At 41.1% G+C, this 11,144-nt stretch overlaps 1 protein-coding gene and 1 long non-coding RNA gene across 3 annotated transcripts in view; both read right to left on the reverse strand.

The window, feature by feature from the left end:
* The window catches only part of igsf3l (immunoglobulin superfamily, member 3-like), an 11,508-nt gene extending 9,251 nt beyond the window's left edge, over nt 1–2,257 (reverse strand). For both annotated transcript variants that reach the window (XM_070435077.1, XM_070435076.1), the window contains 1 exon segment: nt 1,891–2,257. In XM_070435077.1, coding sequence (XP_070291178.1) covers nt 1,891–1,954 — 64 coding nt within the window. In that variant the 5' untranslated portion in view covers nt 1,955–2,257.
* Nucleotides 2,258–7,212: 4,955 nt separating this feature from the next.
* Nucleotides 7,213–9,974, reverse strand: LOC139023093 (uncharacterized). Its single transcript, XR_011474237.1, has 3 exons — nt 9,734–9,974; nt 9,478–9,630; nt 7,213–9,320 (listed from the first exon to the last, which is right to left on the reverse strand). It is a non-coding gene; the product is annotated as an uncharacterized lncRNA (long non-coding RNA).
* Nucleotides 9,975–11,144: the final 1,170 nt, after the last annotated feature.

Here is an 11,144-nt window from a genome sequence, read left to right on the forward strand (position 1 = left end):
ACTGTTGTGATGCGTTTGGTGTGTGTTGTGATTGCGTGTCTGTGTATTGCTGTGGAGACTGGTGATGTGTGTTCGTGTGATTGCGTGTGTGAAGTGTGTGTGTGATTGCGTGGTGTGTATTTTGGTGTGTGTTTGTATGTGTGTGTGGTGTGTGTTGGGTGTTGTGTGTGTGTGTGTGTTGTGTGTGTGGTGTTAGTTGATGTGTGTGTGTGTGTGTGTGTGTGTGTGTGTGTGTGTGTGTGTGTGCGCGTGTTGTGCATGTTGTGCATGTCGTGCATGTCGTGCATGTAGAGTACCAGTCAAAAGTTTGGACACATCTACTCATTCCAGGGTTTTTCTTTATTTTTACTATTTTCTACATTGTAGAATAATAGTGAAGACATCAAAATGTTATATTTAAGATTCTTCAAAGTAACCACCCTTTGCCATGATGACACTCTTGGCATTCTCTCGACCAGCTTCACAAGGTGGTCACCTGGAATGCATTTCAATTCATTTTCACCCAGCAAATTAATACATGAAACTGTATTGGAGCGGCAGGTAGCCTAGTGGTTGGAGTGTTAGGCTAGTAASCAAAAGGTTGCTAGATCYAATCCCTGAGCTGACAAGGTAAAAAGCTGTCGTTCTGCAGTTAACCCACTGTTCCTAGGCCGTCAATGTAAATAAGAWTTTTTTGATAAATGACTTACCTAGTTAAATATAAGTATTTTACACATAACATTAGAATSTTAAACGTGTGTAGTATTCCTCTTCATTTTGCCAACCAACAGTCACCCCCAGTGAAGACGTCAAAACTTTATGTTTGAGATTCTTCAAAGTAGCCACCCTTTGGCTTGATCAACAGAACAATGACCCAAAACACACTTCCAGGTTGTGTAAAGGCTATTTGACCAAGGAGAGTGATGGAGTGCTGCATCAGATGACCTGGCCTCCACAATCACCCGACCTCAACCCAATTGAGATGGTTTGGGATGAGTTGGATTGCAGAGTGAAGGAAAAGCAGCCAACAAGTGTTCAGAATTCCTCATGAAGCTGGTTGAGAGAACGCCAAGAGTGTGCAAAGCTGTCATCAAGCAAAAGGTGGCTACTTTTAAGAATCTAAAATCTAAAATATATTTTGTTTTGTTAAACACTTTTTTGGNATACAGGAAGATGATATTCTCAGACAAACTTAAAGAGAATTATATCTAGCTTCAAATATGACCTCTCTTTTTTTAGAATGGTTGCAGTCTGCACTGTCTGCCTCTCATCAACAAACTATAAATAATGCATTCATATRGCAACTGTCATGTGACAATTGTAATGGCTTGAAAACAGCCACAGCTCCATCTCTTAGACTAACACCTGCTGTGGGGAGGTTTGATTGTGGTGCAAATCAAAAGGTGTAATTACTGCTGTTACATTGCAATCTGGAAGAAATCATTTTCAATCGTCAGGGTTTGTGTTAGTTTAATTGTTTTCACTGTTTGATCAAATCAAAAACATTATGTGACTCATTCCATGTAGACATTTTCTGTCACGCGAACGGTATTTCAAAACATTTCATCAGTAGACCAACTATGAAGAGAGGAGCTTTAATAAAACACTGATATAGAACTGTGGCCATTTCAACAGTCCACCCCCATCATCTGACCAAAGGACTCTAAAATGCAACTCAATACTTTGGACTTTGCTGATAATTAACAGGTCAAAGAGAACCGAGTATTTGCACAACCTTTTGTTCCTTTATGCAGATATTTTTTTCACCCAGCAAATTAATACAGGAAACTGTATCACATTTTACACATAACATTAGAATGTTCTTAAATGTGTGTAGTGTTCTTCCTCATTTTGCCTACCCCCATGGGTAGGACTYGAGGTATGTGTGTGGTGACCTGAAGATCCTCTTACCCCATTGGATGAGTCCACTCAGGAGGAGCAGGATACTGGTAATGTACGGCTGGAGACACCCCATSCTGCCCCTAACTGACTGACACGCTAGGACAAACTGCACACCAAACACACGGCTGTATCAACTACACACKAGTTTCAGTTATCTGCTCTCAGACACCTCCAGTCTGTGTGTCTGTCTGTGGTAGTATGTGTGGTGTTATGATCTTTTCATGAAGACTTTCTTCAGACAGACTAGGAGGAAGCAGGAGATGTGGTTTCCTGGCAACTGAAAAAAAAACAGCACACAGTGTCTGTGTGTGATTGCGTGTGTGTGTGTGTGTGTGATTGCGTGTCTGTGTGATTGCGTGTGTGAGTGTGTGTGTGTGATTGCCGTGTGTGTGTGTGTGTGTGGTATGTGCGTGTGTGTGTGTGGTGTGTTGTGTGTGTGTGTGTGTGTGTGTGTGTGTGTGTGTGTGTGTGTGTGTGTGTGTGTGTGTGTGTGTGTGTGTGTGTGTGTGTGTGTGCTGCGTGTGTGTGCTGTTGTGCATGTTGTGCATGTCGTGCATGTCGTGCAGTAGAGTACCAGTCAAAAGTTGGACACATCTACTCATTCCAGGGTTTTTCTTATTTTTACTATTTTCTACATTGTAGAATAATAGTGAAGACATCAAAATGTTATATTTAAGATTCTTCAAAGTAACCACCCTTTGCCATGATGACACTCTTGGCATTCTCTCGACAGCTTCACAAGGTGGTCACCTGGAATGCATTTCAATTCATTTTCACCCATCAAATTAATACATGAAACTGTATTGGAGCGGCAGGTAGCCTAGTGGTTGGAGTGTTAGGCTAGTAACAAAAGGTTGCTAGATCGAATCCCTGAGCTGACAAGGTAAAAGCTGTCGTTCTGCAGTTAACCCACTGTTCCTAGGCCGTCAATGTAAATAAGATTTTTTGATAAATGACTTCCTAGTTAAATATAAGTATTTTACACATAACATTAGAATGTTAAACGTGTGTATTCCTCTTCATTTTGCCAACCAACAGTCACCCCCAGTGAGAACGTCAAAACTTTATGTTTGAGATTCTTCAAAGTCGCACCCTTTGGCTTGATCAACAGAACAATGACCCAAAACACACTTCCAGGTTGTGTAAAGGCTATTTGACCAAGGAGAGTGATGGAGTGCTGCATCAGATGACCTGGCCTCCACAATCACCCGACCTCAACCCAATTGAGATGGTTTGGATGAGATTGGATTGCAGAGTGAAGGAAAACAGCCAACAAGTGTCAGATTCCTCATGAGCTGGTTGAGAGAACGCCAAGAGTGTGAAAGCTGTCATCAAGCAAAGGTGGCTACTTTTAAAATCTAAAATCTAAATATATTTTGTTTTGTTAAACTTTTTTTGGTTTCTGCATGATTCCATCAGTGGGGCAAAAAAGTATTTAGATTCCAGCCCCAATTGTGCAAGTTCTCCCACTTAAAAGATAGAGAGGCCTGTAATTTTCATCATAGGTACACTTCAACTATGACAGACAAAATGAAGAAAAAAAATCCAGAAAATCACATTGTAGGATTTTTAATGAATTTATTTGCAAATTATGGTGGAAAATAAGTATTTGGTCACCTACAAACAAGCAAGATTTCTGGCTCTCACAGACCTGTAGCTTCTTCTTTAAGAGGCTCCTCTGTCCTCCACTCGTTACCTGTTTACTGGCACCTGTTTGAACTTGTTATCAGTATAAAAGACACCTGTCCACAACTCAAACAGTCACACTCCAAACTCCATCATGGCCAAGACCAAAGAGCTGTCAAGGGACACCAGAAACAAAATTGTAGACCTGCACCAGGCTGGGAAGACTGAATCTGCAATAGGTAAGCAGCTTGGTTTGAAGAAAACAAGCTTCGTAAGATGCATTCAAGGTCTGGAGTGGCCTAGCCAGTCTCAGATCTCAACCCATAGAAAATCTTTGAAGGAGTTAAAAGTCCGTGTTGCCCAGCAACAGCCCAAAACATCACTGCTCTAGAGGAGATCTGCATGGAGGAATGGGCCAAAATACCAGCAACAGTTGTGTGAGAACCTTGTGAAGACTTACAGAAAACGTTTGACCTCTGTCATTGCCAACAAAGGGTATATAACAAAGTATTGAGATAAACTTTTGTTATTGACCAAATACTTATTTTCCACCATTAATTTGCAAATAAATTATTAAAAATCCTACAATGTGATTTTCTAGATTTTTTTTCTCATTTTGTCTGTCATAGTTGAAGTGTACCTATGATGAAAATTACAGGCCTCATCTTTTAAGTGGGAGAACTTGCACAATTGGTGGCTGACTAAATACTTTTTTGCCCACTGTATGTGTTTCATAGTTTTGATGAATTCACTATTATTCTACAATGTAGAAAATAGTAAAAATAAAGAAACTCTTGAGTTGGTAGTGTCCAAACTTTTGGCTGGTACTGTATGTGTGCATGTGTTCTCTATGCCTTCTGATTCTCGTCTCAGAATAATTTGATATTACAGAGAAAAGATGCCTGTCGGTATTATGATTACACCTGTGTCTCAGCATGAAATTAGRCAATTCTCCTCAAGAGATTTTTGGAATCACATGTACATTGACATGCCACTGCGACCTAGTGGACAAAGAGAAAATGCATGGTGAGAAGAGGGTATGACGAGAAGATGTACCTATAAATCTACTGTAGTTTATTTAGTGAGCTTGGGCTGCGTGGCTCGATAGTGCCACTGTGTGGACTTCAACTATTTCTGCAGCTACAACTATTCAGGCTGCTTTAACGCTGAGTAAGACAATAACTTGGTACTTGTTCACAAAGGTCATGAAAGCACAAAATAGGCCCTGCACAGATGATTAGATATATCATTAAACAATGAGACTAGACAGGGTGTGTGCCCAATTAGCCTCGTCGAGAACCAGTCTTCCCGTGACAATGACGCGATTTTGGAGGTATGGCAACGGAAGACTAATGGCCAATATAAACTAGGTCGTTTGAGCCCTGAATGCTTATTGGCTGACAGCCGTGGTATAACACGTGTATGACAAAACATTTATTTTTTCTGCTCTAATTACATTGGTAACCAGTTTATAATAGCAATAAGGCACCTCGGTGGGTTGTGTCATATGGCCWATATACCACGGCTAAGGGCTGTGTCCAGGCAGTCCGCGTTGCGTCGTGCATAAGAACAGCCTTTAGCCATGGTATATTGGCCATATACCACATCCCCTCATGCCTTATTTCTTAAATATACCACGGCTCTGGGCTGTTAGTAGGAACAACGTGAAGCAGAGTGAGAGAGAGTGGAATCTGCTCAGTCTGGTCCTTAATAAAAAGATGGCTAKAAATCATCAAACACATGTACCTGTGCTAGGTAGAGCAGGGGAGGTGTCCAACGGCCAGTTCCAGGGATTGACAGCTGAGGGAGGGATCTAGAACAGGAATGTTGCTTCATCATGTACCACATGACATCCACCAATCACAAAGCATCAGCAACAGGGCCTGACAGGAAGAGCTAATAACCACACTTACACATGCTATGAAGTTCTGTGTTGTGGTGAATGTGCATTCAAGGGCTGGTGGGAATATTGTCTCTAAATTCTGGGATAGGTGTGCACCAGTGGAGGCTGCTAAGGGCAGAACGGCTCATAAAAATGGCCGGAACGAACCAAATGTAATGGCATCAAACACATGGAAACCATGTATTTGATACCATTCCACCTATTCCACTCCAGTCATTACCACGAGCCCGTTCTCCTCAATTAAGGTGCCACCAACCTCCTGTGGTGTGCACAGCTAACATATTCTAGTCTGGATCCGGTGACCACTAAGATATTACTGTATTCTAGTCAATCAGGTGACAGCTAACATATTACTGTATTCTAGTCTGAATCAGGTGACAGKTAACATATTKKTGTATTCTAGTCTGAATCAGGTGCTWGCTAACATATTACTGTATTCTAGTCTGAATCAGGTGACAGCTAACATATCACTGTATTTTAGTCTAAATCAGGTGACAGCTAACATATCACTGTATTCTAGTCTGAATCAGGTGACAGCTAACATATTACTGTATTCTAGTCTAAATCTGCTGACTGCTGAGACAGGAAAGTGAAAGTCATACTTGATGTTAACTCTCAGGATCAGAATGAACCTGAATGAACCTCACAGCTGTGAAATGTTACCTAGAAATGTTATCTAATACTGGTAATGTTAGATAACAGTTGTCACGTTCTGACCTTAGTTTCGTTTTTATGTCTTTGTGTTAGGTTGGTCAGGGCGTGAGTTGGGGTGGGCAGTCTATGTTCTTTTTTCTAGGTTGTTTGTTTTCTATGTGTTTGGCCTGGTGTGGTTCCCAATTAGAGGCAGCTGTTTATCGTTGTCTCTGATTGGGAGCCATATTTAGGTAGCCTGTTTTCCATTGTGTGTTGTGGGTGGTTGTTTCCGTTTCAGTGTTTTCACCATTCGGGACTGTTTCGGTTTTCATTTTGATTCTCTTGTTCTTTTTGTACTTTGTATTCATTCTATTAAAATATATTATGGATACGTACCACGCTGCACATTGGTCCGATATTTCCTACTCCTCCTCAGACGAAGAGGACGAAAGCCGTTACAACAGTAATGTTATCTACTACTAGTAATGTTAGATAACAGTAATCAATAAATCACATTTATTTATAAAGCCCTTTTTACATCAGCTGATGTCACAAAGTGCTGTACAGAAACCCAGCCTAAAACCSAAAACAGCAAGCAATGTAGGTGTAGAAGCACGGTGGCTAGGAAAAACTCCCTAGAAAGTTCAGAACCTAGGAAGAAACCTAGAGAGGAACCAGGCTATGAGGGGTGGCCYGTCCTCTTCTGGCTGTGCCGGGTGGAGWTTATAACAGAACATGGCCAAGATGTTCAAATGTTCATAGATGKCCAGCAGGGTCAAATAATAATAARCACAGTGGTTGTCGAGGGTGCAACAGGTCAGCACCTCAGGAGTATATGTCAGTTGGCTTTTCATAACCGATCATTCAGAGTATCTCTACCGCTCCTGCGGTCTCTAGAGAGTTGAAAACAGCAGGTCTGGGACAGGTAGCACGTTCAGTAATGTTATCTACTACTAGTAATGTTAGATAACAGTAATGTTCTCATACTAGTAATGTTAGATAACAGTAATAACAGTAATGTTATCTAATACTAGTAATGTTAGATAACAGTAATGCTATCTCATACTAGTAATGTTAGATTACTAGTAGTAGATAACATTACTGTTATGTTAGATAACAGTAATGTTATCTACTACTAGTAATGTTAGATAACAGTAATGTTATCTACTACCAGTAGTGTTAGATAACAGTAATGTTATCTATGTCGTGTCTTTGGCTATGCCGGATTAAGTGATAATTCATGCTATTCTATAAAATAATTTCTCTGTAATTAATGTTACCTGATTAAGCTAATCATGTAAATGTAAMTAACTAGAAAGTCGGGGCACCACGAAATAATGTTTATAGAGCTGATATCTTCCGAATAAACTCTTAAAGACCTGGTAATCTTTTACCTCAATAGCAGTCAATATTTAATCGTCACCTTATTCAGTCTCATCTGAAAGTTGGAAATTCTTGGTTATCTTCACAAACCCTGGCTAACAAGTTGAATCAGCAATACAACATTTGGTTTAATTATTTATTTACTAAATAATCACACAGAATTACATCTACACAGAATGGATCATYCATTGATTACAAATTATGTCATAAAAGAAAACGGCCCTAGCGGARGGAACAGATATGACGGCTGATTACTCAATGTGCGGGAAGACTGAGTAACAAAGGGAGAAGCTATGCTATCGTAAATACAGTATCTTATGCATTCTAAATAACCGCCCATTTGGGAAAAGGAAAATGCAAGGAATATTTACTCTGAGCTGCGCTTCAATAGGTTGGTCGTAGATGGAAGGCTGTGTTGCTTAACAGAGATCTTCCTTGTCCTCTGAAGAATGTCTCTGGTGGTAAACTGGATACGTTATAGTATCGTCGTTGTGTGTTWGACTGGATACGTRGTCCGTCCTTTCCTAGCCCACGTTTACAGTTGCTGRGGCTAACTCAATCGGCTAGGAGGTCTCACTTCTTTAGTGAATAAGTTCAAACCAAGTTGCCATACTTTAAGCTCATGCTAGATTCTGGCRGGTATAGTCGAAATTCATCCTTTCGGCGTGTCGACCGTCATCTTCACTTTGAAATTCGATGCTAATTTCGTTAGGTTATCATCTTAGCCCTTTCAACGTGGGGACCGTCGCCCTCTCGTCCTTGGAACACAAAGTTGAATTTGTGTCAATAGTGGTGAAAGAAGGGCGTGTTTCATAGTTTACAACCAATGTCTGTTTACTTGGGCGGGGCGTCTGAGTGAGCAGAGTGGTGTTCTTATGACAAACCGTTCTCTCATTAAGAAACTAAAATTACATTTAACCTGTTCACAAATAGTTTCATATTTAAACATTTAAATTGCACAACAATTCCACGTGAATCTGATAACTAGAATGTGTAGATTTTCCAAGATACAGTTTATGTCATACTATCATTAGTAGTAATGTCTCAGACAACTGATCTGAAATCACATTCATTAAGTACCCATGCATATTTTCAACACACACACACACTTATTTATCTCCCTGCACTGCAGAGCATGCKGTTTCTTTGTCTTGCAGGTGTGGTATAGAGATCTATACAGCCATGAGAACTCAGCCTGTTGAGTGCACTGGAAGGCCAGGATGTGGTGTGAGTCTGAGAGACAGGCTGAGCCACAGCGGACAGTTTACTGAACATTCAGTTAGAACAGGAGGACCCCAGGAACAACCATACAGTACAAACCACATAGCTACACAATACACAGACTATAACTCACAAGATATGTACTAATTACATTTCCCATAGGAACACATCAGATGAACAAGCACTATATGTTTCAACATATCAAAGATATTTATTCCTCTTCATCTCATCTGAAAAAAATCTGCAAATATAGCTCCCTGATTATGATGCTCTAGATGTCAAATGTCATGATGGCGAKTTTTGATGCAGCACTAGTAAAGTCAGGTTGGTGTTACTTTATGAGTAAAGAATATAGATCTGACAGATTCCACTTTTGTTACTACAGGGGTTGTTGTGGTTAAGAAGAATTTGCYAATGTTTGCACACAAACACACACACGTCGAATTCCTGTAGTTTCGTGGTCCTGTACACCTGGGCATTTGTATGGGCTGAGTCTGAGCATCATCTGGTGCTTGCTGTGGAGACCTGGGTCAAACTTGAGGTCCGGAGTTTGGTGTGGCCTGAGACGCAGCTCTGTTATGGGGCCGGGGTCAGCTTTGGCCCCTTTGTTGGTGGWGGACGTATGCTTAGCGTGTGGGATGGGTGAGGGGGGCCAGTCTCATCTCCTCCTCCTCTACWGGGAGATATGAGAGAKGAGAATACATCTGGGTAAATCAGGGGCTAGGATTCATAGGTAATYGAGTTAAATGTTGGTACATTGTGAGTAGCTTGGGTTTTATCATAGTACTGTTTTATCATAATGTAGATAACATGTGTGTTGTGTTCAGCACCTTCTTGGCGTKTCTTGTGCTGCCTGCGGCTCCTGCAGASACACACKAAGGTGATGATGATGAGGATGAGGAGCAGACCACCTCCGCCAGCCAGAATCAACACCATCAGTCAAAGCTCCATCCCAAACAAGAGCACTGCAGAGGAATCATCATCTGCAGAAGAGTCATCATCCATCGTCATCATTATAATCATCCTCATCACCATCATCCTCATTATCACCAGGTATGTTCCTTAAACATAGTATATTCTACACACCTGTACATTCAGGGTAAACATCATCACTCTTCTCCTCGCTGGCTTTAATACTCGTTGTACACGCATAACTGTCTTCAGGTTAGAGCGTTGCCTTGGTTATGGTCAGAGTAGCGTCTGTCTGTTCTGGCAGTATGTTTCTGTTACAGCTCCACGTCACGTTCACATTCACAGAGTTTCCCACATCACACCTCAGAGTGACCGATGCGTCAGTACAGGTGTGTGTCAAACGTGGTTTAGACACAGCCACTGGGAACACAAAGCACACACACATTGTAAAGAGCACATACAGTATCTGCCCTAACACTGCCTGTGAGTGTGTGAGTGTGTGCACACTTGTGTAAACAGGTTACTTAAATGTTGTACAGTTGAATTTGGAAGTTTTCATACACTTAGGTTAGAGTCATTAAAACTCGTTTTTCAACCACTCCACAAATTTCTTGTTAACAAACTGTAGTTTTGGCAAGTCGGTTAGGACATCTACTTTGTGCATGACACAAGTAGTTTTTCCAACAATTGTTTACAGACAGATTATTTCACTGTATGTCAATTCCAGTGGGTCAGAAGTTTACATACACTAAGTTGACTGTGCCTTTAAACAAGCTTGGAAAATTCCAGAAAATGATGTCATGGCTTTAGAAGCTTCTGATAGGCTAATTGACTCTATTTAAGGAAATTGGAGGTGTACCTGTGGATGTATTTCAAGGCCTACCTTCATACAGTGCTTCTTTGCTTAACATATGGGCAAATCAAAAGAAATCAGCCAAGACATCAGAAAATAATTGTAGACCTCCACAAGTCTGGTTCATCCTTGGGAGCAATTTCCAAACGCCTGAAGGTACCACATTCATCTTACAAACAATAGTACGCAAAGTATAAACACCATGGACCACGCAGCCCATACCGCTCAGGAAGGAGACACGTTCTGTCTCCTAGAGATGAACGTACTTTGGTGCGAAAAGTGCAAATCAATCCAGAACACAGCAAAGGACCTTGTGAAGATCTGGAGGAAAACAGGTACAAAGTATCTATATCCACAGTAAAGAGTCCTATATCGACATAACCTGAAAGGCCGCTCAGCAAGGAAGAAGCCACTGCTCCAAACCGCCATAAAAAAGCCAGACTACAGTTTGCAACTACACATGGGACAAAGATCGTACTTTTTGGAGAAATGTCCTCTGGTCTGATGAAACAAAAATAGAACTGTTTGGCCATATGACCATCGTATGTTTGGAGGAAAAAGGGGGAGGCTTGCAAGCCCGAAGAACACCATCCCAACCGTGAAGCACGGGGTGGCAGCATCATGTTGTGGGGGTGCTTTGCTGCAGGAGGGACTGGTGCACTTCACAAAATAGATGTCATCGTGAGTCAGGAAAATTATATGGATATTTGAAGCAACATCTCAAGACATCAG

The sequence above is a fragment of the Salvelinus sp. IW2-2015 genome, linkage group LG26 (assembly GCF_002910315.2).
Source record: "Salvelinus sp. IW2-2015 linkage group LG26, ASM291031v2, whole genome shotgun sequence".
Lineage (NCBI taxonomy): Eukaryota > Metazoa > Chordata > Actinopteri > Salmoniformes > Salmonidae > Salvelinus > Salvelinus sp. IW2-2015.